Source organism: Talpa occidentalis, unplaced genomic scaffold (genome assembly GCF_014898055.3).
Source record: "Talpa occidentalis isolate TD23 unplaced genomic scaffold, MPIMG_talOcc4v2.1 talOcc4.14, whole genome shotgun sequence".
Classification (NCBI taxonomy): domain Eukaryota; kingdom Metazoa; phylum Chordata; class Mammalia; order Eulipotyphla; family Talpidae; genus Talpa; species Talpa occidentalis.
Window position 1 is genome coordinate 79,105,615 of NW_023601433.1, and position 27,546 is coordinate 79,133,160.

The 27,546-nt window shown below is 49.7% G+C and overlaps 1 protein-coding gene across 2 annotated transcripts in view; it reads right to left on the bottom strand.

Moving 5' to 3' along the window:
- Positions 1-27,546, bottom strand: part of BICDL1 (BICD family like cargo adaptor 1) — a 67,437-nt gene that overhangs the window by 2,851 nt on the left and 37,040 nt on the right. Inside the window, exons 3-9 of one of the 2 annotated variants that reach the window (XM_037511063.2) lie at positions 18,580-18,696; positions 15,827-15,973; positions 10,259-10,438; positions 9,389-9,607; positions 7,916-8,059; positions 4,907-5,037; positions 1,359-1,479 (exon numbers count right to left, since the gene is read on the bottom strand). In XM_037511063.2, the coding sequence (XP_037366960.1) occupies positions 1,359-1,479; positions 4,907-5,037; positions 7,916-8,059; positions 9,389-9,607; positions 10,259-10,438; positions 15,827-15,973; positions 18,580-18,696 (1,059 nt within the window). The remainder of the gene's footprint in view (positions 1-1,358; positions 1,480-4,906; positions 5,038-7,915; positions 8,060-9,388; positions 9,608-10,258; positions 10,439-15,826; positions 15,974-18,579; positions 18,697-27,546) is intronic. The other variant, XM_037511064.2, reaches the window with a different exon arrangement.

Sequence of the window (27,546 nt, forward strand, 5' to 3'; positions counted from 1 at the left end):
CCGCCTAGGGACGTGCTCAGGACAGGGACGTGGTTAGGTCCATTAGAAACAGCAAAGGGTCCCTTGGAAGGAAACCCTCTCAGAAGAAAAAACGCCACTGTTTTGTCTTAGACGTTGCAAACCGCACCTGTTATACTTTAACATTGCGTCAAGGTCACCCCATGAAATGGTCAGACGTGCACATACGCGCACTATTCCCGATCCCCTGTCTGCTGTTAACAACCCACTCACGAGGCGGCGGCCCTGGAAGCCCAGGGATCAGCGGTCAGCACCGGGCTGCGCGCTGCCAAGCTCACTGGACATGACGGAGATGGAGAGGCGCGGGCAGGCGGATGCGGGGCGCGGAGCACTGGATGAGGCCGGGCGCCGGCACACAGAACACGGTGGCCGCGAGGGGCGGGCAGACTGCGATGGCAGCAGGGAGGGGTGGGTGGGATGAGGGCTCAGTCTCACCTCAAAGGCAGGAGGGGTGTACAACTAAAGCTGTTGATACGGGAACTGAGAAAGGCCACTAGATCAGAAACCAAAGGAGCCAGATAGTAAAAAGCCCTGAGGAAGCAAACTGTAGCCAGGAGAGAAGAGAGAAGAACAGGGCGGTAAGCCAGGGAATCGCCAGCTGGCCACTGGGCGGGAGGCCAAGGGGCCCGGGACCAGCTCGGGGTGCCAGAGCTCTGCGGCCAGCCAGGCAGGGCCCCGGGGAGTGGCCACGGCTAGCCTGCCCTCCACGGCGGGCTCGCCTCATACAGCCACAGGTGGCTTTCGTTTCTGAGCAGGATTTCTTGGGTGGAAACATGAAGGGTTGCACCCATATCCTGAAACTGCTACCCTAGCCCTCGTCAACAAGCAGCAAGTCTAGCCCGGTCTGTGGGGAGCCGCGCAGGGCTGACATCTCCCGCGTCCTGGAGATGGACACGCTGGCTCATTTTCCCCAGGCTCTCACGAGACAGTGTGCTTTGGAAAAAGGAAGCTGACCGCTGAGAAGGGGAAGGGCCGCAGCTGCCGCAAGCCCAGGGCTTAGTCAGTCACAGAGGGTGTCCTCGGCCCTCCATGCTCACCGCTGTTTCTTTCTAGATAATTTAAGCAAAGCCAAGAAGACCAGCGAAAGGCGGTGCCTGTTCCCAGCCTGAGGTCCCCACTGGCCCCAAACAGCCAGGGTTTGCCGCTGAGAACACCCTCAGGCAATCTCCCCCAGGGACCAGGGAGGGCGAGCTCTGAATTCGCTGAGTGAAGACTGGGGGGTTACGGCTCACCCAGACACACGGGCCCCTCCAGTAACAAACTCCTTCCACTCTGTGTGGCTCCGAGACTCCTCCCGGACCTGGTTTGCCACCGCTCTGGGTCTCAGGGTGCTCCTTTACCTGCCAAGCCTCAAGCTGCTGTGAGAGGTTCAGTTTCTGCTGAATGGCGTCCAGCAGCTGGCTGTTCAGAGACATCATGTCCATCTTGCACTTGGCGAGCTCCAGCTCCATGGCGTTCTTCCTGCAAACGCACAAACCATGGGCGTCTGGCTCCTTACCTGGGGCACCTGGTAAGGAAACAGACTCTGCCCCCAAACTGACAACTAACAACTAACAGTTGCTGCAGCAGTAACTAGGACGCTGCCCTCGGAAGGCTGGCAAGCTGGCATTGGGCTGTCACCAACACTTCTCAATGACTGTGACCAGTCTGCTGGTAAAGGAGTATTTGTCACCCCAATCTCACAGATGCAGGAGGTTGAGAGTGGTTCAAAGGATGACACTTAGAGGGACCCAGGGGAGATGAAAGACCTCACATCGTACCAGGACTGCCATTCCTTCCCCCAAAAGGCCAGTCCCCAGGAACTGCTTTACACAAGCAACTCCATTCCCTGAAGGGGTGTGTTCTAAGACATGTGTGTGAGTTAGCCACAAGCAGTGATCGCCACGACTTAACTGATCATGGTAGCCCATAGTGAAGGGTAAGTTCCCTGATGGAATGCGGTTGCCGGGACCTGGCTGTGGGAAATACTCCCGTGTACTGCTGAGTGGAGAGAGCACAGACAAGGTGTGATGGGAAACCACCTTGGTGAAAGGTGTACCACCTGTGTGCATCTGAAGGGCTTTCACAGAAGTTCTACTGCCCACCATCACTGATGGGTACCTGTTTTCACACGTCTGCATTTCATATTTTCACATTTTAACGTTTACATATGACTTTGCTAGCCTTCCCTACCAGTCGTAAATCATAAATGTTTAATGAAAAAGAAAAAAAAAATGGCGGGGCAGGGGAATGGGAATCAAAAGTGCAAGAGACCAGCTGGGCAGTATTCGCTTGGGCGGCACGGGCCACTCCGCTGTGCAAACGAGCACCCTCGAGCTCCTCTCTGCACCTACCACCGCCTTTGTATTTGGAACCGCAAAGTGAACAAGTGTCCTCCTTGCACAGGGCCAGTGACCAATGTCGGCCCAAGAGCAGTGAGGTCCCAGCCGGGCCTCAGGACTGCACCAGCTACACGCAGCCGGAAGACGGAGCAGCTGGGTCCCATTTGTAAAGCACCCTGACCAGCACTTCCTCCGGCCGCAAGCTCACCGAGCAGTAAGTCACCTCCTTGATACCCTCCTGCCTGCGGCTCCCAGCTCCTCTACTGGTCTGCTTAGAGAAAGCGCATGCGCACGGCTGTCAGCCTCCCGCCCTGCCTCTCCGAGGCTGCAGGACTGAGTCTGTCCAATCAGCGTCGGTGTCTCAGACGCCACAGTCTGCCTCGTCACGCCCGCTGCCATTGGCTGGCGGCGAACAGCGGAAATCCTCGCGCGGCCTCCGTTGCCATGGACGCTCCGTTTCCACCCCTTTCGCCTAGCGCGGAAATTCAGGGCACACCGCGGGCTTCCAGGGCATCTCCGGCAGGGGGCGCCACAGCAGCCTGGCGACCGGGAAAGCGGGGCGGCCAGAGCCGGCCTTGGCACGTGTCATTCTTTAGAAACCCCAGACAAAATTTTTTTTTCTTATATCGTTGTGGTCCTCATAGTTCTACCGCCACCGAAATATGGGGACTTAAACGATGTAAGAAATTTTTTTTTTTTAAATTAAAAAAACAAAAAAATTGGGCCTCCCCGGTGGTGCAGCGGTTGAGCGCTGGGCTGCAAAGCTCCCGCAGCCTCTGCAGTGCCAGTTCGATTCCCTGCCACCCGGCGAGGATCCCACATGGCGCGCAGACCTCTCCTGCTGCCCACTGCTTCTCTCAGCAGTGTATTTCATCAGTCTGCCTGTTCTGTTCCCGGCTCTGGCTCTGGTGAATTCTCTCACCCTCCCGCGCTTCTGACTGTACCCAGTGCTTGTATAAATAAATAAATAAATCTTTAAAAAACAAAAACAAAAACAAAAAAACTCCAAACCAGGAAGCCAAACTGTAGAAGCTGCTCATTAATACGTAAGTCACAGTTTTAAAAAGGAATATTCCAGAGGGCTAGAAGAATTCCTTATTTAAATGAAACCAGTAGCAACTGACTCCTTGTTTGGGTAAGGCTGGCTGCTCGCTCCAGGTTTTTGTTTTTAGTGAGGGCCTTTCACCCACTGGAGATAAACTTGTTACTGACCTATTCTGAAACTTATCTATGATACAGGATAACGTAGGCCTCACAATTGCAACTCAGTGAAGACAGGGAAGTTAAGTCCAGGGGAGCTCTTTCCTCTGACTACACATCAGAGGTGCAGGGTGCAGGGTGCTCTTAAGAAGTAGCTCCAAACCCAGACATTCAGGCTGAACTGTTCCGTGGAGACCCTGTCATCTGGGGAGCTCCTCACATGATTCTAAAGCGATTCTAGGACAGAGAATCAGGATGACATGCATTAAAGCCTTCTGTGAACCTCCAGACTCAATACTCCCATAGTGAAGCTCTGCCGCCCCTAACTAAGGGATTCCGTAGGGCTGTTGTCTCAGTTCCTGGGACCTTTCCTGTCCCGCCCCTTAGCAGTGTGTTTCAGAAGATCTGCCTGTTCTGCTCCCCACTCTGTCTCTGGCGAATCCTCTCATTCCCCATACCTCTGGTCAACACCCCAGTTCTTGTATGCACAAATCAATTAAAAATAAAGAATGCACAGTGACATGAAAAAATCTCACAATATTTTAAATAAAAGCTGGTAATAAATTTTATATACAAGATGTTCTCAATTTTATAAAAAAAATCATTCAAAAAAGATAGGAAGGAAATATATTAAATATTCAGGGCCATCAATTGAGGTGAGAGTTATGGGTAATATTTACTGCCCTCTTAATATTGTTTTTCAAAATACTGGATTTTCAAAATCTAAAATTTCTCACAGCTATATTGCTTTTATATAACCCATCAAATATTTTTAAGGTTCTGGCCCTTGGAGCTTTCCTTTGGGGAGGATGTACATATAAAATGTGGATGAGGGTCTCCCTGATGGTGCAGGGGTCTCAGCCCTATCAAGGTATCCACAGCCACTGCAGCCTGAGTTCGAACCCTGGCCAGGGAGCTGACCCACATAGTGCAGCAGACCTCTCCTGTCTCGCCCACTGCTTCCTCAGCAATGTATTTCAGTACATCTGCCTGTTCAACTCCCCACTGTGTCTCTGGTGAATCCTCTGTGGCCTGCACCCCTGCTCTTGTATGCATAAACAAATAAAAATAAATCTTAAAAAAAAAAAGATACATGGGGGGAGCAAGATGTGCAGCACATCATTCCACTGATGTTAAAAACAAAACGGAGATAGTGCAGAGAGGCTGCACATACACAGGAAAAGACCTGCAAAAACTGCACACCTGGATTTCAAGAGTGATGTATGTCTGGGGAGAAGCATGAGATTGGGGGTGAGGGCGGATAGCAGGGAAACCTTTACTTCTGTGTCCTGTGCAAGGTAACTTTTCAGATGGAGTGTGAACACACGTCAGTTGTGACTGAGATGAAATCACATGTGCTCACTCACTTTGCGATGGCTTCATCCCGGTCCCTGATGGCCTTCTGAAGTTGCTCCTTTGGTTCCTTGTCCTCAGATGTCACTCTGAGGCGGTCTCTCTCCTCCTTCAGCGCAGTCATCTCCACACTCAGCAGTGTCACCTACCAGGAGACCACAGAGACTCACACGACTGCCGCTTCCCTCCGCGGGGAAGAGAGCCCCAGGCTTCCTGTTGCCCACCCACCCCCAGGGCGTCCACCTCTCGTGAAGAGTGAAATGGTGGCAAAGGGCTGGGGGGTGGATTCCACCTGGGGTTATCATGGGCTGCACACCACCTCCGCCTCAAAGCTGCCTGGCCCTGATGATGACGGCCATGTGTGCATCGGGGTTCGGGGTGGAGACTCGGGTTTTATTTCCAGTCATCTTGCACTCCGCATGGAAAGCTGCGGGTCCCCCTCTGGGCTACTTCCCATCTCTGCAGAGTCTGTGGTGTGGGCTGTCCTGCCACCCTCATTCAGTTCCCGAGCCAAAGTGACATGAATTTAGACACCTACACGGTTTCTGCACCCTGCACTGCAGATCTGTCCCCTATGCGGTGGCCCTGGCCTTGGTGAATGGCACCAGGGGCCCCCGCACTGGGGGTCATCCTTTGGTGGCGAGGTGCTCCCTGAGCTCTGCAAGGCAGCAAGTGTGTCCTCCTCGCCACCTGCCAGCTTGGCCCGACAGCCTGTGTGCTCAACCCCAAAAGGCTCGTGCGGAGGACAGCTGTCATCTTTTGGGTATTCATCCAAAATCCCTTCCTATATTGGGGCATAACTAGCTGGTGTGAGTCTTGAGGAGAGACAGGACTTGCCCTCCCACCGGGGAAGCCCAAGGGGCAGAGACATTTCCATCCCCAGGCACATGGCATGTGACCTAGACTTGCCAGTCACCCCACCTGAAAACGCAGCTCCTGAGGGCCGAGGAAAGCCAGGGACAGGCCCTATACGGACAGACAGAGGCTGTGTCTGTTGCTTCCCACGGCCGCTTCCTGTCTCGGAGCTCAGTGCTCCGGCCTTCCTGCTGCTTCTATAAGCTACCAGATTTAATTCCAATACATTATCTTTCTGCTTAAGCTAAGCAGAGCAAATTTCTGTTGTTTGCAACTAGAAACTCCGCATGGCAGAGCTTTCAGTAAATATTTGCTGAATGGATGGAAGGGCGGGAGTCCCTTCTCACTGCTGATAGGGTTAGGCCTGGGTCAGACGCCTGACTCTGCCCTCTTGTCAAATATCACACATACTTGGACATCTTTCCAAGGGAGGCTCCATCCACAGAGGTCTGTCCCTCCCACAGGGAGACAGATGTCACCTGTCAGTATATGCCTCTGCTCTTCAGGTCTAATCATCTCCAGATGGACTGAAATGGAGCTAAGGCCCCAGGACTAAGGATGTTGATCGAGCTTCCCAGGACTCTTTGGAGTCCCTGGATTGAGAGAGCAGAGTCCCCAGCCCCTGGGGTGTCAGCCATGAGGGAGGAAGTCAGAGGACACCCCACTCTGATGAGGGGAGAGGATGATTTGTCACCACTGTGCATGTTGTACCTCTCTGCGGCCGGCAGGAGAGGTCAGTCTGGTGCTCTGTGCTGACAACAGCCCAGAGTGGCAGCTTTTCTGGCGGAACGGTCCGGTGAGCAGAGCAGGTGCAGAAGCCTCAGGAAAAACAGGCTGGAGCAGCTGCAGAGGCCACGGCATACACTCACAGCCAGGCCTTGCCCTGTGCTGTACTGGGCTCTGCAGGCTGGTGGGCCAGACTCAAGGCTAGGAAAACATGTGGTCAAGAAAGCCAAACCACGGGCCCCGCCAGCTGAGGCGGCGACAGGTGAAACTACACGCTAGGTGGGAAATGCTCCAGACATGGCTCCACGGGGACCATGATCATGTCAGAGACCACCAGCTCTCTGTCTTGGAAGTGACAAGGGACTGACACTCTGAGAGCACCTATTTTCCATAAAAAGCAGGAATAAAAACAACCGCTATCCACTACCAAGTAGTTGTAAGAATCAGATACAATAAATAGCATAGCAAGTCCAGCCTGGTGCCGAGCCCAGGGTGGTGACCCTCCCTTCTCCTCTCTCACCCTGCCAGGCCTGCTGGCTGCAGCTGTCAAGGGGATGAATCTGGCTCACTCACACATGTTAGGTTGAAGCCACCCCTAAACCCACCTTCCCCAAATAAGAGGGGTGTCTGTGATTCCATAACATCAAAGCTGTGCTTCAGGAAGATCATCCAGGTTAAGTGAAAGGGGGGTAGGCTGAGGGGAGGACATGTAAATTGGGAAGCAGCGAGCAAAGCTAGGATGTGAAAGAAAATAAGTCTGAAATAGGGGGTACGGGGTGCAGGGAGGCAGGGCTTAAGATGCGACCACAAGTAGGGCAGAACCTCCATACATGACTCTAGTCAAAAGAAACAGCCTTTATTTATGTCCCAGGATGGATTTTAGAAGATCCTTCCTGGTGGGGCTGCTCCTCAGCCTTTTAAAGAATTTCAGATCAGAACACAGATGTCCTTCTTCAGGGTTCTCCAGAGATGAAATCCTGATCAAATGGGAAAGGCACAGCAAGAGTGATCTCACTGCAAATGAAAGTAAGTCACTGCTTCTAAGCTGAAAAACAGGCTGCAGAGGTGAAGGCACTTACAAAGCGAGGGCAGCCCTGCAAAGATCAACAGTTCCTGGTTTGCAGACTTCCCTGCTCAGCAGCGGCTGGAAAAACATCTGTAAGTGTCCTGGGAGCTGTGGCACTTTAAGCTGTCAGAAGCCCCGAGATTCCTCTGGCCTTCGCTGGAGAAACAGGGGGTCAGCTATTCTTACCCCTGGCAATTTCTCTTTGGGCTAAGACAGGACCGGTTTGTCTTGAAGACCCAGCTCATCTCAGCTTCAGGTCATGGTCCCTGAGGGTCTGTCAGAGTCACTTCTCAAACAATTGTGGGGGACCACGAGGGTCTCAGCGAGCCCAGGGCACAGCACATCCCTACTCTGCACTGAGTGTGGGGGTGCTCACCTGGCTGTGGAGTCGCTGCAGTTCTTCTAGGCTTTGCCTTAGTTTACCCCTCTCTCCCTCCATGAGCTCCCTGAGGGCTCTCGAGTCCTCACTGGTCTGCCTTATCTGTTCTTCTAAGGCGTCGTCATCGATTCTCCGGGAACTCTGACAGCACAAGCGGGGGAGCCGCAGGCCAGAGAGGTGGCAGGAATGCAGGGGGTGATGGAGGGGGGCAGCGAGATGGTCAGTGAGAGAGGCGGAGGGGGAGATGTGTGAGGTAGAGGGGAGTGATGATTGGGGGAGACAACAGGGGAGATGGGGTCCAGAAAGAGCAGGGGGAGACAAAGAGGAGGTAAGGAAGAAAGGTCAGAGGAGAGAGATTCTCTTGCTCAATTTCAATCTACAAATACCAGCCAGACATTTGTTTCTGTCTTGTACTTTAAGAGAGGGGAATTGGGGCCTCCCCGGTGGCGCAGCGGTTGAGCACTGGGTTGCGAAGCTGCCCGCAGCCTCTGCAGCACCGGTTCGATCCCCGGCTGCTCCCCGGCCACAGGAAGAGGGTCCCACATGGCGCGCAGACCTCTCCTGCCGCCCGCTGCTCCCCTCAGCAGTGTACTTCGGTCCTTCTGCCTGCTCTGCTCCCCACTCTGGCTCTGGTGAATTCTCTCACCTCCCCGCGCATCTGACTGTACCCAGTGCTTGTATAAATAATAAATAAATCTAAAAAAATAAAAAATAAAAAATAAAAAAGAGGGGCACTGGCATGCACAGCACACGTCACTCTACGGCCCCTTGTCCCACACCACACGCCCCGCAAGCTGCACCCTTGCGGCCTCCTTCATTTCCCGTGGGAAGGAAGACCTGGCTATTCTGCAGAAGGAAGATGCCTGAAGAGAACTGCCCCAGAGCTGAGGGTATGAAGAAGTTGTCTGCGGAAATCTGTCCAGAGGTTGGAAGACCTGCGTGGGCCCAGGAAGCCCCTGGCACTTTCCCTGCCTCCAGGCGCCACATCTGGAATTGCAGAAGGACCTGTCCCTGGCTTCCTCCTCTTTCTTTGCTTGCTTACATTCTTGGGGCAGAAGCCTCAGCTCCTCTAAGTTTGCCTGTTCACAGCTAACCCCACCATGGGGACCTGGATCAGCAGGCTTCAGCACTGCACTTTGCCGGTTTTATCCTAGGCCCAATTTCCATATTCAGAATTTTGAAGAAAAGCCTTGAACTCGAGGCTCCTAGGCTCCGTGGTGGGGGCATAACTATGCGGAGGACGAACTCTAGGTGAACCCTAGAGTCTGTGGGAGGACGGCTCTGGAGCGTGCTAGCCCTAGTACTCAGCCTCTCTCCTCCGGCAGGCAGGCTGTCAGGACAGGCTCAGAAGAAACTCCCGCAGAGATAGTTTAAAGTCCCGGTGACAGGTCAACCTCACCATCTGCACTCGGTTTCAGCCGGCCCCCAGGTGGGTCCTGTGGGCCCAGGACCCTCTCGCCCGCCCCTTACCGTGGGCTCCATGCCGTCCACGGTGCTCTGGATCAGTCTCTTGAGCTCGCTGAGGGCGGTGCGCAAGCTGCCGGCTGGCACGTCCTTGGCAGACGAGGTTTCTGAAGACTCGTCCATTGAGGAGTCCGTGGAGACGGCCGAGTCGGCGCTGTCGTTCCCGCGGAGGTGCGAGCAGAGATAGCGCACCTGGCAGTAGGCCTCCCACAGCTGCAGTCTCAGCTGCCCACAGAGAATCACCATGACTACGGTCTCGAGAGCGCTGGTACCCCGCCATCTTCCTACCTGACACCCAAGGGACCAGTTCCAGGAGAAAGGGCTTTTTGGCTTTCTTTTTAAAAAATTACCTGTCCCAAGAAATGCTGATATTTACTTGGGGCCAGCAATTCCGTACAGGACCCCAGTTCCTATTTTCCCGGCTGTCAGTCCCCACCCTTGTGCCCTAAGCATTTTTCTAGATAGTCAGGTGCATGACATTAGTGGGAGTCAGTGCCAAGTAAGGGTTCTGGGTAGTATATGCAGCAGCCAATTGGATGGTTCATGAATATTCTAGAACTCTGTCAGTACAAGAGCTAGGAAGCTGATGATTATCTAACAAGCATATCCTAAGAGGCAGGACCGGGCTCTGCCCATGGCATGTCATCCTCTGCCATTCCCACTCTGTGCCTCGACGGACAGGGTGGGTGGGAAACAAGGCCCAGGGATGGGCTTTGGCTGTGCTTCAGGGCAGTTCTAGCCAGCAGGCTCAGAGCCTGCACAGATCGTGGGCCCTTACTGGGTGGACGCTGAAGCATTGGGCCTGGAGCCCCAGAAGCCCAGGGCTGCCCCCGGAGGCCAGACCACCTCACACGCAGAAGTGGAAGGCGTCAGCACCTGCTCCCTCTCCTGCTCCAGCTCCTCGGCCTCCATGCTCTGTTCTATCTCGGACAGAAGGGACGTGCTGGTGGCGGCGGAGCTCTGCAGGCTCCTCTCCTCGGTGAGCTCTTCCACCTTCACCTGCAGCTGCCGGCAGGACAGCCGCACCTCCTGGAGCTCCAGCTGGCTCTGATGCAGCTTTCAAGAAACAGCAAATGGCAGTGAACTCGCCCAAGATAAGCACCTTACTATGCCACTAGCCCCACTTCCAATTTACAGAAAAATACAGAGAGGGAACACGCTGGACTAGGGGGCCATAGGGGGGCAGTCAGCAAAACCCAGATTTGGGAAATTCTACAAGACAACTCAATTTCTTAAACAAGTCAATTTCAAGGGGAAAAAAAATAAGGGCGGGTGAACCTACAGATTAAGAGATTTGAGAAGCATATCAACCAGGTGCAACTTGCAGGTTTATTTTACTTTGTATCTTGAGTCAAATGAAAAATGTGAAAAACAATTATGACATTTATAAGACAAAGGAAGATTTGAATACTAACTGGATATTTGATGATATTAAGGAAATGCTGCTAAACTTTTCAGGTATACTAGTCCTGTGTTTGTATTTTTAAGTTCTTATCTATAGGTACTCTTTATTTACAGATGAAATAAAAATTCTGGGCTTTAATTCAAAATAATGTAAGAGTGGAGTAAGTGCATGCAGCAAGGCTGGGGCAGGCTGGCTAGGAGGCGAAGGTTTGCAGAGCTGGGCCAAGGGAACATGGGCGCCATAACCTAGTCTATTTTTGAGTTTCTGTGATTCTCCAAAATGAAAAAATTAAACACACACACACATACAGGCACACAAGGTAAGATACCATGAGACTCTTACTGAATAGCTAAAATAATGAGCGTTGATGAGGATGTGGAACAACTAGACCCTCCCTGCTGGGGAGGGTGGGCGTCATACCACCACTCTGAAACACTGTCAACTCCTAATAAAAAGATAACCTATTCTCTGATCCAGCAACTCCACTATTAGGTGTAAGAGTGGAACACAAAAGACAAACAGGATAGTCACAACAGTGTTACTATGGTCCTAGACAGGAAACAACCCAGTGTCAATAAAAATAGAACAAATATATTTACATGCTGGAATACCACACAACAGTGAAGAAAGAACACACTGCCACTATATGCTACAATATGGATGAATTTCATAAACATAAAGCTGAATAAAATCCAGAATTTAAAAAAACATAACTCATTTCATCTCTAGAAAGTTCCAAAACTTCACTGAGATAAAAAAGACAAAAGTTAGAATGGAGGTTTGATTCTGAGGTAACAGCAGGGTATTGACAAGAAGGGGTAAGAGGGAGGCCTATGGGATGCTGATCACAGTCTCTGTCTTGAGCTGGGTGGTGGTTACACAGGTGTATATATTTGTCAGGATTCAGTGGGCTGTCTATTTTAGATCTCTTTTACTGCATGATTATTTTAATGAAAAAATTAAGGGGAAAAGGGTCATTTAGAAAGGAGCTGGGAGTGGATTTTGGAATAACATCTGGGTGCTAATACCAAGAGTTCCCAAAACCCACAGGGAAGGCAGTCTCTTCCCCTGTCTGTGTTCTACCTCCTGGGTTTACAGATAAGGCCCAGTGCTTCGGTGAGGCCGCATCTGAGATTCCGAGCAGATGGTGGAGAGGCGGGTGATGCAGGTATCACGACTTATAGGCCGGGGATCCTTCCTCTCTGGCTGCCACCACTTCACCACTCTGCATTCCCCATGGCTACTTCCCTGGGGAGTTCAACAGGGTAGGAAGGTGCCACTGCTGAGCCTCAGCTGCAGGGCTACTGGGCACCTGACTAGCGGCCTCCTCACCACTCCTCTTCCCAGCAGGTCCCAGCCCCAGAATCTCCCTCAGTTTGCTGACCACGAGGCACATGCGCACACCTGCCCTGCATATGAGCACTGCTTCCTGCTCTCGTATTTAGGACAGCCCCCTTGTCCCCATGACTGTTTTGTGGGGAGTGAGGGACAAGTTCCCTGGGATTGAAATTTAACTAGATCATCCTTCCATAAAATAGCATTCCTGGGTCACCCCTGTTTTTTAAAAACAGAGCAGACACTGGCACCGTTTTCTCCAGACTCTTGGCCATTGAGGCTGTGGCTCCTGCGGAGAAGCAGGCTGTGGGGCAGTGGGCAGCGACTCAGAGCTCTGTGGTTCTTGTGAGGGGAGCCAGCTGCCCAGCGGAGCCCTAGCCAACCTGCGAGATGCCCTGGGAGCCTCACTCTGCTGGCTGGTGGCAGAGAGCGTCTGGCAAGAAGCAAAAGGCAACTGCAGTCTGCATGCAGCCTAGGTAGGAAGACTCTGGAGCCTGTCTGCTCAGAGAAAGAAAAAGTAACTGGCGAAAGTACATGGCTCCCTTAGATGACCCTTAGATCAGAGACACCTGCCTCACAGGTGATGAGGAAACTCAGAGAGGAAATTAAGGTTTTGGGGAAAAGACAGATAGGACATTCCTAACAAGCATTTGGCACAATTACAAGCAGCATATTAATTTGGCAAAACACTTTACAATTATTTCCTAGACAATTCCACATATATCTCAGCAGGAGACGTTCAGCACAGACAAGGATGAGTTCTGATGCACTGGACAAAATTAGTTCAATTACTCATTTACACTGGAAGGTGCTTAATTAATTCTAACAGCCAGGAAACAGGAGACCAGGACGCGCTGCCCCCTCTGCTCAATGCCTGCTGCACAGGCACAAAGAAAACCCAAACCAAAGCAGGGAAGTTTCTGAAATATAAAAACCTTCTAAAATAAGAACTATCATCCTTTACACACAGAGATGACACAGGATGTATTTGTAGGTATGAACAAGGAAGACACTGGCTGCCTTGTGTTTGTGTAAATACAAAGTTCAAGCTCACAACAGAAGTCGAGGCCCTCTCCCCACTTGACGTTTGAGGGAACAGAAGACTGCAGGGGGCGATTTGCCTACGAGCATGATTCAGCCTCAGGGCCTGGACCAAACTCCAGGTTGCATCTGCCTGGGTGGTCCCACAGTTAGTGCGCCTGTACTCTCTGCTGACGCAATGGCCCCTCCTGTCAGATGCCCAGCTGGGTACGAAATAGGGCAGCGAAGCAGCCCTGGGAGGGACAAAATCCTTTACTGAGTATCAAGAGTTTAGTAAAATGCCAGATGTTTTAAAGTTTAAGGGCTATTCAACAATGAATAACATTTTTTATAATATCCAAAAGGGCAGGTTTATTATAAAAAGGGAGGGAAGAAAAGGACGCTTGCAGACACAAGTGGGCGCAAAGAGATGCCCCTGAAAGGGATGGGTTTGGTAAAGAGAGGCCTGCATGGTCAGGGGCAGGCAGCCTGGGGAGAAGCTGCCTCTGCTGCTTTGCAAAGGGAGAAGGTGTGTGAAGAGGTATAGTCACAGGCGGGCGGGAAGGCTGCTGCCAATAAAGAATCACTTTCATCCCTATTCTGCCTGGAAAAGAAATCAGAGTTGGACTTGAACAGTAGTGTGGACATCTGGGTTTGACAGTGGAACCCTAACTATATAGTGAACTGGATCAAAGTGGGCAACCTGGGTTGCTGCAGGTCTTCCCCTATCCCTTGCCCGAGGAAAAGGATTAAAATCACAGGATATATACTGCAAGGCCGCTACGTTCACATGCTACAAGTCTGACTCGGGACTATTCAATGACTACCTGAGTAAGCTGGAATTTTAATTTCTGTATTAGCTCCAGAGAGGGCTTTCTGGAGGATGCTGGCTAGGAGCAGCAACTGAAGGGGAGCTTCACCTGAGCTGAGGGAAAGAATTAGGGAGTTGGGAAGATGAGGATTCTGCCCATAAATGCAGATTTTCCAAGCCTAGTGGGAACGGCTGACCTCGTAGGCGCTGGGGAGAGTGACACTCATTCTTGAAGAAGTCCGGCGGCGGGTGGAGACGGGGTTGGGGGGGGTGTTGGGTGGGGGGTGGAGGTGCAGACAGAGAGGATGTGGATGGGGTGGGAGCTGGGGCTGCCAGAGATCATGAGCCCACTGTGCCAGATGGGTCCTGGGCCCACCTGGTCCGGCCTGTCCCCCACCTCCAGGATCCCAGACCTTGATTTGAAATGAGGACTTTTCATTTGTGAATCTATATGAGACTGCAAGTTTCTTTTAGGCAGGAAACATTTTTTCACGTTTCTTTTCTTTCTTTTCACGCTCTGCCTCGGCAGCCCTCAGGAGCATGCTCAATGGGGAATGAGGCGGGTGGAGCGCTGACCTGCAGAGGCCAGGGGGGCTAGCGGCTGCCTGAGCACAGGGCAGGTGGGAGGCCCTGGTCTCGATCCTCCCAGTGGCTCACTACCACATTGGACAACGGTTCATTCTTTCTCTCTGTCTCAGCTGTAGAATGTATGCAAAAGCACAGCTCCTTGTGAAGAAGTATGGCAGTGTTCACTGCTATTACCATCAACCTTAAAGTGTGAGCAAACTCATTTCTATCTTGAGAACCACAGTGAGCACCATTTTCTAGTCAACATTTACAAGGTCTCATACATTCAAACTTCTCAGTCAAAGGTACAGAATACGTGGAGGGGGAAAGACTGCTCATTTGCTCTCAAAGAGGCTAATCACTCACGTGACAGCTTAGCTGACCTTAGGGATCTTGGCCTAAGACATCGTATCCTTATCTCACAGCCCTGGATTTTCCTGGACAGTGACCAATGAGCCCAGGGGGGTCTTCCACGTCCTGGTCTTTGGGCAGGGACACTCCGGTGCTCAACTATACTCTGCTGACCACCTCCAAATGGATGACACTGTTGCCAACAGCCCACTGCTTGGCATGCCCCCAAGGGCAGCACCGTGGTCCTAGCCCCGGGTCCTGCAGGCCAGCCTGGCAGTTTTCTTGGTAGCAGATGCTATCCTCTGTTTGGGGAAGGCTGGGAAAGATTATCTTTTTGTTTAGGAGGTTGCTGCTTGTCAAGAATGAGCTTGAGGATTCAGCTGAGGTCTGGTGGCAGTTCCCAAATAAGGACAAATATAGCCACAAAGCAATTCCTTTCAGAAGAAAAAGAGGCTAATTAGGGTCAGCCTGCTCCTTTTCCAGCAACTGGCAGAAGCAGCACATAAGTCATGCTGCGTCCAGAGGGCGGTGTCTTGCCTTCTGCTCAGCGCCAGCCAATTCGATGAGCAGCCCGGAAGGCAGAGCAGACAGCACGGTGAGCTGAGCACAGAAAGTCACAGGCTCCCCACTCCCCAAACCTCTAGCAGATTTCACAAACCCCAGGGGGCAGGAATGACACTCCCTGTGTTCCAACCATACTAATGGTCCAGAAAGAACTCTCTGAAACTGCTCCAAGGCCCAGCGGCTCAGAACAAACTGCAAGGATCTGCAGTAGCAACCCCTGGGGTAGCAACCAAGTAAGCGCATGCCTGAGGTGAAGGCCAGCCAACGGCTCACTCACTCCTCACCCTAGCGGCAGCCCCTCCTCCCCCCCACCACACCCCCTCCCCAATCTCCCCTTTTGGGACGCTGCCTTTATCTGGCCCTGGTTCCGTGCTCAGCTTCCCTGTGGTACCTGGAGGTCTTTGTCATGGCCCTGCCTCTCCAGGATCAGCACCCGGTCCTGGAGCTCCTCCACGGTGCCCTGGAGCAGGTCGTTCTCCTCCAAGGTGGCGCTAAGGCGATGCTCCAGCTCCCGTTTCTGATCCGACAGCATCTTGATCTGAAAGGGGGTGGTGTTGTTATGGGCCTGATGAGCAGGAGGGCAGGGACTGGCCTCCAGATCCGGGGGTGCGGGTCTCCGTCCTGGGGCCCAGGGCGCCCATCTCTGAAACAGCAGCTGTGAACTCCTAAGCTGAAGAGAAAACCTCTCCCCTCTAGAAACTGTGTGGGAAAGGGTGGGAGTTGAGCTTCAGGGAAGGCGGAATGTGGGATGCCAGACAGAGGAAGGGAAGGTTAGTGTTCTGGAAATTCCACAGATAAGACAGAGAAGGGGCCCCACCTGGCCTGCCCATGATTTTGCCTCAACCCCTTACTTCTTGGAAAGCTAACCCAACAGCCAACGTGCCGTTCTGTCTTCTCTGGACGTGAGCACAAAACACCCAGCACAGCCCTGGGTATTCATGGGGGCGGGCCTGGCTCTGAGGCCACAGTTCAGATGCAGTGCCCTGAGGTAACGGGGAGCTAGCAGGGTGCAGAAAGCCCAGCAGCACCTGCATCAGCCGCTGTCCCAGGAAGGACAGGGACACCAGTGACCAGCTGACTATACACAGAGTGTCTTTTTGACTGAGCAAGTAATTTGTGAATGGAAGTAATTCCTCTCCTTTTATTAAAAGGGCTGGTATATTTGTACAGTGAGTATCGAAAGTATAAGCCTTTTAGGAAGGTCTGTCTAGTGTCTTCAGTGGCAGTGAGAAAAAAAGAGGAGAAATGCCAAACGTTTAGCTTCAAGGTTTGTAGGGTGACACGCCACACCAGCACTCCCCAAGGGCACAGATGCTTCACCCCAAGAACACCGCACAGCTCAGGGCTACAGGAAGCCTCCCCCCAACATTCCCAACTGCCAGTGGCTTTGGGGGCCTTTGGAACCCGGCAGGTCCCCTTGTTTCCTCCATCTATCAGATCCCTGCTGGACCAATCTCTCAGCCAGCTTCTTGCTTGTAAAATATTCACCTGCTATGACCAGGATGTTCTCCAGATTCTCTCATCTGGTGTGGATAACAATCCATTAAGAGAGAATCGCAGAATTTTTCCAGAGGGGATCTTGAAGTGGAAGTCTAACCTGTGCCAGGTCCACTGAAATCTATCTTCCCCTCTGCTTTTTGGGCTGTTTTCAATCTCTGCACTAAAATTGTGTTCCTAGGGGCAGATCTTCCCACCAATCCATCAGACAGGACGCTGGCCTGGGGAAATGAAAAATTTGATCTTTGTCCAGAGAGATCAGGTATCTGACCGAACAAAGAAGTACTGTCTCTCAAGAGTGCCCTGGCAAAGGGGTCAGAAGCAGCAGCCCCTTGTGTGAATGCACCCACTATTCCCTGCACTGACGCGACACCAGCAGGGAAAGGGAATTCTCACTCTAGTTGATTTTAATTTAAATACCCACTGATGTTACATTTTCCTTCCCATGGATAATCTTTGTTTCCCAAGTTCCACTCAGTGAAGTAAGAAGGGAACAGTGTTTTGATGCACAACCCTGACCCTTAGAAAAACTTAAGAGAATCATAAAATAAATTACTGGAAGTAAATAATATCATAGCTTGGCTTTTAAGTGTAACAGTGTTATGGGGTGAAGCAAGGAACTGGCACCCCACGCAGAAACTTAACACCAGAACTGGTAAACGCTCCTAGAAATGATCCTGTACCCGAGGGTCGAGGCACAGGGAAGGGGAAGGCAGGCAGGCAGCTCCACAGAGTCAGCTTGGCAGAGGTGACTGGCATGCACACGGGGTCACACACAGGCATGCCAACCCCACCAGCACAGACTACTTACTTCAAGAACCTGCTGCTCAATGCCAGAAGGAATCCCAAGGGAGGGGAGGAGGAGGAAATGAGAGGCAGGAGAGAAGAGAAGATAGGGACAGGTTTTAGGAAGAGTATCCTCATGCCATCTCTGAAGCCCGGAGTGGCCACCTGGGCTTCTCAGACCTGACCCTGTGGCCGATTCCTTAACCACAGGGCGGGCACGCATTCAGCCTGGCCCCAGGCTGTCCTCCTCGTGCGTGACTGAGCTGAAGGGCTGCAGCTCAGGCTCTTGACTAAGGGGGCCACAGAAGCAGACAGATGGACACCTCCCCCAGGAGTGCCCCTGTGAGGTCCGGTGAGATGACCCCTCTCCTCCCCGCCAGGCCTGGACTCCCAGAGCAATGTACTGAGTGCTCTTTTCCCCCGGCCCCCTTGGTGCCTCGACATGCTTTCAATAACACGACTATGTCCCAAGCTCCGGGCCAAGCCGCTTCCGCGTGCCAACTCATCAAATCCTCACATGGCCCACTTCCAGGTGAGGATAACACTTTACAGGTGAGGATAACAGGCCCCATAAGGAGGGCTGAACTGGACTTAAACGGGAGGGAGAAAGGGTAATTCCTTTTCCCATCTTTTATTTAGGGCTGGAAAGGATCAACACAGCATAATTAGGTCATTCCTGGTTTCCACACACTCAGCAGTAACTCTGAGTAACCCCGGTTTTCCAGATAACCGCCTACCCTGTGCGCTCCACTTAGTTTCCCAGATAGGTGTCTTCAGAGATTTCAGATAGAGCAGATTTTTGTTTCCCAGCCAGAGGCTCCTTATCAAAAAGACAGGTAGGCTGTTCCCCAGGAGGCTCACCTCAGCCTGAAGGCTTTCCAGTCTGATGATGTGCTGGTTGGTTGAAGAGTTTTTCTCCCGAAAGTCTTCTCTGAGGGCGTGGACTTGCATGGAGAGCTGTCTCTCCACTTCTGACGCCTGCAAGCAGAGGAGAGGGAGCTTCAGAGCTAAGTCAGAGGCTGTGCAGCACAAGTCTGTTTAAATTTCTGCCTTTTATTTCTCATGCACCTCTTGGCAACTTCCACATGACCAGAAGTAGTGGATGAGATGGTGGTTTCCTACTGCCCACGTGAGTTCCCTGGCACCCCAAGACAAGCCCCCACCCATCTCCACCACGAACAGCTGTCCAGGTCGTTGGTCACTTGGATGAAAGGACCCTAGGAAAGAGAAAGCCCTTCGTGTTATGTGTCACCGTAGTTACACGGCACACGCTTGGCAGACGCACTAAATTGGGAGAAAGTCTTACTTAACATTTTACATGAAAGAAAAGACAGCTAAGCTTTTGACTACAGAAATTCCTTTATTTCTCCCACCCATGTCCTCAGCAGGGCCCACCCGGCAGCCCATCCGTCTGCCTCTCTCACTGCCACCCATAGTGGGCACTCTGAAATTCTCTGTTAAGATTTTTCCCATTCATTCAGCAAGGGAATTTTATAATTTTAATTCTCTTCATTCTCGAGGGGGGGGGGCGGGGGGAGGGGTCCAATGAGGTGATTATTTCCTACATTAACCCATTTATTTCCTAATGCTGAAACAAGGCAAAAGCCAAATTCCATTCCTGTGTCCTCAGCTTCTCTTGACTCTGGGGAAGAGGATTCTGGAAGACCCCTCCCTGGGTGACAGGGTGCTCCAGCCCTGCTCCCAAAGGCCCACACAATCCACTTAGAAGAACCCTGGCAGGTTCCTCCAGGGCCTCAGTGCTTTTCTGAGGCCAACTGGGGTCAGTAAACTTTATGGGTTCTCGGAGGGATCACTGTGCTTAAGTGGTTAGGAAGGTTTCAGAGGAGGTGGGAGGGCACTAACGATGAAATGGCAGGCTAGCTGTTCACCGAGGCTCTCACGGTAATGGTTACGTGTTCAACAGTTCTTCTATCGTCAAGTGCCATGTAATCAACTGTCCTTTTTTTTTTGTCCCACAGATTCAACAAATGCTCCTCTAGACTTAAAGAGCCACACAAGAATCTTTATCTAGAATTCTATGTTAAAATAACAATTACAAAAAAACCCCCACCATTTCTTTTTCCTCCTTATTCTAGTGATTAATTTCAGACATCGCCAGCCTATTTTAGACTTCTTAATTGCTTAGAAACAAAATGTTAGTCACTTTCACCTGAAAATATCTTAAGTGTTTACTATGTGCTTACTATGTGCCCAGGATGGCACTAAATGCCCTAAGCGCATTATTTCAGTTGTCACGAGCAAAGCAGGGCCTATGGCCCTCAACTTACTAATGAGGAAATGAGCTCAGGAAAGTGAGGGAAATTGCCCAACACCCAGTAAGGGATGATACCAGAATGGTAAATTCAGGGGTGTCTTACCCTCAAATTGCGGTACTGACTTTTCTTATTTTCTTGAGAGTAACTTTTATTTCCAACACTATTAAAACCAAACTTTAGGGCCTCCCTGGTGGCGCAGGCGGTTGAGCACCAAACAGTGAAGCTGTCTGCAGCCTCTGCAGCGCAGGTTTGATCCCGGCCAGCCAGCGAGGGTCCCATATGCGTGGCAGACCTCTCCTGTCTTGCCCACTGCTCCCCTCAGCAGTGTATTTCTTCAGTCTGCCTGTTCTGTTGTCGCCGGTGAATCCTCTCACCCTTCCACGCATCTAGCCTGTACCCCGGTTCTTGTATAAAAATAAATAAATCTTTTTTTTTTTTTAATAGAGGCATGTTTTTATTTATTTATTTGTTTGTTTGTTTGTTTTGTTTATACATGCACTGGGTACAGTCAGAAGCGCGGGAGGGTGAGAGAATTCACCAGAGCCAGAGCGGGGAGCAGAACAGGCAGAAGGACCAAAGTACACTGCTGAGGGGAGCAGCGGGCGGCACGAGAGGTCTGCGTGCCATGTGGGACCCTCCTCCGGTGGCCGGGGAGCAGCCGGGGATCGAACCGGCGCTGTAGAGGCCGCGGGCAGCTTCGCAACCCAGCGCTCAACCGCTGCGCCACCGGGGAGGCCCAAAATAAATAAATCTTTAAAAAAAAAATCAAACTTTACATGGGTCTCATTTAGGAAGACTTTCTTTTCTTCTTTTGTAATATTAAGTGATTTGAGACTTGAAATTTCTTCAAATGGAATTTAGGATCCATAAAGAAAACTCCCTCTTATAAATGCTGCAGTGTGATTGCCTGTATGGAATCAAATTGATTATCATAGTTTCAAATATGTTTGAATTTCCAAGGAAAGTACTGGGTAGCTCAGGTAGCTGACCTTACTTCCACCTTCTCCACTTTGACACGAATCATGAGCCACAAAGTCAGAGAGAAGTGGAGAGGGCTGCCAGCCAGCCTACCTGCTCCTGCAGACTCATCTCTCAGTGACCTTCCTCAAATTAAAACTGTCTCTTTCTACCAGGAAGCCTGACTCCAGAGTCTGAGCTGCTAACCACTGAGCTAAAATGTCTTTTTTAAAACTCTGCCTCCTGGATGTGATCTACATCTCTCATTTGAATCTCCTAGGGCCCAAAGCTGCAGGAATCACTGACTCGCAGAGTCTGAGAGGGAGAGGCACTGCCTGGTCTTCCACCCCTGGCTCTGTGCTCCAGGGGGGCAGCCAACCCCTTGCCTGCACTGGTGATACCAGTGATGAAGCAACCAGATGAACAACCCTTCTTTGGCAAGAGCTAGCACACCTCTCAGGGTAAATTATTTTCTCCTTCTTTCAGAAATGAAATCTGGGGCCTCCCTGGTGGCACAAGAGGTTAAGCGTCAGCACTATAAAGCTAACGGCAGCCACTGCAGCACAGATTCGACCCCCAGCCGGAGAGCAACCCTCATGGCACAGCAGACCTCTCCTGTCTCACCTGCTGCTCCCCTCTGCAGTGTATTTCAGAAGACCCGCCTGTTTTGTTCCCACTCTGTCTCTGGTGAATCCTTTCACCCCCCTGTACCTCTGGCCTGCACCCCGGTTCTTGTATGCATAAATAAATAAATCTTTAAAAAAAACAAACAAATGAAATCTAGCTCAGGTCTTTGGACCGATGAACAGAATGAACTGGTTATTTCTGCACATAAACAATGATTTCTTTGTAAAACTCTGATGTTCTAAACGTGTTCCAATCGAAGTATCAGGACCTCGACAAAGCCAGTCTTATCTCTACATTTCAGATTCGAAATGATGCTCCTCAATCAGGAGAGTGCACCAGGGTAACGAGGTCTCTGAGAAGGGACACACTCAGCCTGACCGAAGGGATGGAATGATGGAGGAAAACACTAGAGTTAGGAGATCAGGATTGCAGCTCCTGTGCTAACGAGTTATATGACCACAAGTTACATGTGTCATGTAACCTCTCCGAGGCTCAGTTCCCCAAATTCACAGATTCACTCCTCTTTTACTTATTAACACACGAAAGGGTGAGAATGCCCATTTCTCTCTGATTCAGGGACTGCGTTCAATCACTGCAGTTTAGGGAAATAAAGGGAGGAAAGAAATATGACACTGCCAACAATTCAAGACAACTGTGGGAAATAATAAAAGATTCATGGATCGGTTGTTTTAAAGCAGGGTCTGAGAGCATGTGTATGGTCAGGGTGCTGCTATACGCGTGGCCAGCTTCTGGGGTCTGTGCTGAGAACACCCCATTAAGGGACTTGGCTGACATCACCAAGGGGATGGATTGAGCCCAAAAAAATTCAGAGGAAAGGCAGAAATATTTGGCACCCATGCCTTCGGTGTTATTCTACAGGTGACTTTTACTGCTACTGGAGAGCCAGCGACTGCCCACAAGCCACCAATCTCTTGGAGACGCAAACATTCCTATTTCTTCAAGGTGTGGGGCAGCAGTTATGGGCCTGTGACTCTTATAGGGTGTGGGTTTTGGGATGATTTAAGACAATTCATCCTAATAGTAGAAAATGGCAGGCATGGGACTTACAGTTTATGTCTCAAAATGATGGGCTTGGCGACCACGCCTGATTAAGCCGCCAGTAACGGTTGTGGGGAAATTGTGACAAAAAACGATACCTGAAAGCACAGGGGAATATAAAAAAAAAGATGGTATAATTTAAGTTCGGGATTTGCTCTTTTCTTTTTAAAGCCTTAAATTCTTTTTCTATAAAAACTGTAACATGTTCAGAGTCAAAAAAAAAAAAAAAAAAGAAAGAAAAGTGAAGGACCAAAGTGCAAGCTGCAGATCTTCACTGGTCCTCAGTGCCACTCTCCAGTCTCCATCCACATCAGTGAGGCTCTGGTAAGGGCTTTTGGAAAGTTTCTATTCTTCTCTACCTCGAAAGCATTACCAGACATTTACCTTTAAAAAGAATACAGTTAGGGCCTCCCCTGGTGGCGCAGCGGTTGAGTGCTGGGCTGTGAAGCTGCCTGCAGCCTCTGCAGTGCCGGCTGGATCCCTGGCTACCAGTGAGGGTCCCACATGGCATGACAGACCTCTCTGGCCGCGCCTGCTGCTCCCCTCAGCAGTGTATTTCGTCAAGTCTGCCTGTTCTGTTCCCCACTCTGGCTCTGGTGAATTCTCTCACCCTCCCACGCTTCTGACTGCACCCAGTGCTTGTATAAATAAATAAATAAATATTTAAAAAAAAAAAGAATACATTTAAACATCTTTCCATGTCAATATTTAAAGGTACCTTACTCTGTGTGTGTGTGTGTGTGTGTGTGTGTGTGTAGAAGAACTGGGGTGTAGGCCAGAGATGCGGGGGGTGAGAGGATTCACCAGAGACAGAGCGGGGAGCAGAACAGGCCGATCTACTGAAATACACTGCTAAGGGGAGCAGTGGGCAAGACAGGAGAGGTCTGCTGTGCCATGTGGGTATCTCCCTGGCAGGGGCTTGAACTCAGGCTATCATGGTGACAGTGCTGAGACTTAACCCCTAGGCCACCAAGGAGGCCTGAAATGAACTTCTTTTATAATCTGAGTGCTTGGGTTTTTATTACTTAATTAGTCCTCAAGTTGGCAAACAACCTGATAGTGTGTTCCTCCCCCCCTCAATATGCCTGACTTGGTCAGAGCACCATAGGACGGGTTATTTTCTCTTCACTGAGCAGAACTGTTCCATGCTGACTTCTCTTCCTGACATGATTAATAATATAACACCTCCCCAAACCAGAGCTGATCGAAGCAGAACTACTAAATATATATCTTCTTGTTAAATGGAAGGGAAATTACATTAGTTACACATGAGCATCCATTTAACTAATTTGTCAAAAGGGGAAAAAATGAACCAATTAACTTAGAAATTACAGTGGAAAAGATCTACTATTTGCTTTGCCTGGTTTACTGAGTTTTACTTGAAGAAAAACAGTCTCCTCCTTTCTCCTGCAGGGCAGGATGGGCAGTGGGCACCTGCCTGCACTTCCTGCAGTGGCTGTGAGGCTGGTAATGCCTTCAGCAGTGGCTCCTCTATCAAGCATCCAGTGCATGCTTAATCCTGTTGTTCTCATTTGATTGTTAGAACACCACAAAGCAGATTATCTGACTCCCCGTTTACAGGTGAGGATGAGGAGGGTAAGCCATTTTCCCAAGGTCACACCGGTGCTGGTAAATGCTGGGGCTGGAATTCCCACCCCACCTACAGCTTCTATGCTCGTACTCAGTCTCAACACAGCGTTCCCACTCTATTTCCCTCTGCCCCCTCAAAAATACCTGTGAAAATGAAAGTGACATTAGAGCAATTATATTAAATTGATTCTAATTTAGGATAAAAAAATGACTTATTTAAAACCACTTGTATTTTACTGTGGTTGGAAACTATAATAACCCTACTGCAGAATGTGGGTCTGTCTTTACAATACTGTCAGTATTTTGCTGACAGTATTTGTCAGTATTTTGTTTCCTGGCCAGATCTTTCTCTGTGTGTACACAATTAATTATGATTATATTATTCACAGAGATTTTTCTTTTTTTCACTTAGCATTGTATCTCTGGGGTACAGAGATGTGGGTGTAGGAGGGTGAGAGGATCCACCAGAGTCACAATGGGGAACAGAAGAGGCAGACTGACTGAAATACACTGCTGAGGGGAGCAGTGGGCAAGTTAGGAGAGATCTGCCTCGTCATGTGGGTTGCTCCCTGGCTGGCCAGGGATCGAACTTGTGCTGCAGAGGCTGTGGATTGCTTCACAGTGCGTTGCTTAACCCTTTGCGCCACCAGGGAGGCCCCTTAATCTTATACTTTAAATGACTGCATAATATTCTATCAAGTAGGTATGTTAGTATATTCTTTATTACTTCCTTATTTGTTAGGCATCTGGGATTTCCTAATACTTTGCAATTATAAGGAATACATGTCACTGGGGAGGCAGAAGTGAAATGAACAACCTTACTGTGTCAGAAAGGTACATGAATTTAATTTAGAAAAGAAAATCTATACCAGCGTGAACCAAAAATGGGCTTATGATTAGCCTTTGCTTAAGTCTGGAAAATCTAATCAACCACAAGTCTCTATTTTCTTACTTTTGAGGACTTATTAAAAACTGAATTTGGTGCTGTTTGCCATGAGCACACTGGCAGTGTACCACCTAAGTCTCCCTTTCACATTCTTGATTATTTGTAGTAAGAAAGCTGGTAGCTGTCTACTAGATAATATTAACAAATATAAAAAACATAAAATAGTCTTTGGATTTTCACCAGACTTGCTTCAGAATGCCACCGCCCAAGGCCTTTCAAAAACAAAACTCAGCAGTGAGGTTTTGTCCTGCATTTCTATTTTCCTTAATGTATGAAGACAGTAAGATTTTCACCAAAGACAAGACTTCCTTTTGTATTAGGGCGGGTTAGGCTACTTGGAGTGACCCTACTACTGAAAGTGGCTAAAAATAATCCAGAAAACAGATGGCTTCTCAAAATCATCAAAGAGCTGACAAGATAGAGTGCATTAATGTTTCACATATGCAAACTGTTATCACCCACCCTTGGAACACAAACAATAACAAAGGTGCCTAACTACACCACAAATGATGACACAGCCATACTGCAGGGGGTGGAAAAGAAAATAACTAACCCAAATAACTTTGGAAAACAGCCTTGGACTAGACTCTGTAAGAGCTGTGGAAAACAATATGAAGTGGCCAAAATAAGGCACAGAATAAAAACCTTTATTCTGGCAGGTGGTTTGAGAAGCATACAGATAAGCTTAAGACAAAATATGGTAAATGTATTACCCAGAGACGGAGGAACAGAGTTCACGGCTATATGACCTTGAGGAAGGTCTATAACCACTACTTCGCAGTTTCCTCACCTGAAAAATGAACAGAAGCTCTTTAAAGTTATGTTAGGGGTCTCCCTAGGGCCTAGGGGTTGTCTCAGCACTATTGCTATCACCCCGATGGCCCACAGAGATGGCCTGAGTTCCATCCTGGCCAGGGAGCTGACCCACATGGCACAGCAGACATCCCCTGTCTTGCCCGCTGCTCCCCTCAGCAGTGTATTTCAGTAGATCCTCCTGTTCTGCAGCCCACTCTGTCCCTATCCCTGGTGAATCCTCTCCCACCCCCACCTCTGGCCTACACCCCAGTTCTTGAACGCAAAAATAAAAATTAAAAAAAAAAAAAAAAACCTACACATTTACAAAAAAAATAAAGTTACGTCAGTATTAAAATACAATAATGTACTCCCTGGTCGAAACCCCTAATCTAGCAGGTAAGGAAACTGAGGCATGGGCCAGCAAGGCCTATCAGGACACAATCTTAGTGAGTGGAGGGTCCTACCCAGGAGCACAGAGCCAGCTTTCATTGCCATTTCATCTTCTTTCCATTTTATTACCATTTCTTTTTCTTTTTAAATTTTATTTTAGTGTAGAACTGGGGTGTAGGCCAGAGTTACAGGGGTGAGAGGATTCACCAGAGACAGAGTGGGGAGCAGAACAGGCGGAGTGACTAAAATATACTGCTGAGGGGAGCAGCGGGCGAGTCAGGAGAGGTCTGCTGTGCCATATGTGGGTTAGCTCCCTGGCTGCGAATCGAACTCAGGCCTTAGCATTGATAGCGCTGAGACTTAACCTCTAGGTCACCATGGAGGCCCATATTAACATTTCTTTCGGCAAAAAACAAGAGACATTTACGTTCAGGGGTGCCAAAACGACCCCCTAGAATGAAGAAAGTCTGATGCCACTAATAATGCTTATGATGCAGATGAGGGTGCCTGGTGCGGTAGCTGCATTATGGGGACCCTGTCTATTCAAGGTTTGTAAACGCTGCCGGCACTGTGACATTTAGAAGATACACACCCACTCGAGAAGGGCCATGTCTAATTTTGTTTTATTTGAACTAACTTTAAAATTAGAGCACAATAATAGTTTTATTACCATCCTTTTAATCACTGTCACAAATGTAATCCCTCAGCCTCAAAGACCAGCCAACTCTGGCAGCCCAGGCTTTAATTGAAAAAGAAAAAAGGACAAATGTTAATCCGCTTTTGTCTCTGAAAGAGGGTCATTATTCAATGTCAGATCCCTACTGCTAGTTAATAAAAAATATTTCAAAAGAAGTCAGAAAGAATAGACTTTTAAATGTTCTTTGAGGACCCATATAATAAAATGGGCTGCAGATATTTCCAATATACTGTGTTCACAATCAGAGCTTTTGATTCACTGAGTTGTTTTTTTTCTTTCTTTTAAATACCAGTGACACAATCCTCTGTTAACTTGATGGCTTGGCACTTTCCACTCATTCCAATGTGGATGGAGCACTTGCTTTCTAGTCTTTGAACTGAGGATGCAGAGATGAATAAGACTCAGTTCTTGTGGGAAACATCTTCCAAACCCGAGATCTGAAAAGGACATAGTCTTCTCCACGAGTTACTACATTTTGTGACCTAAGTCCA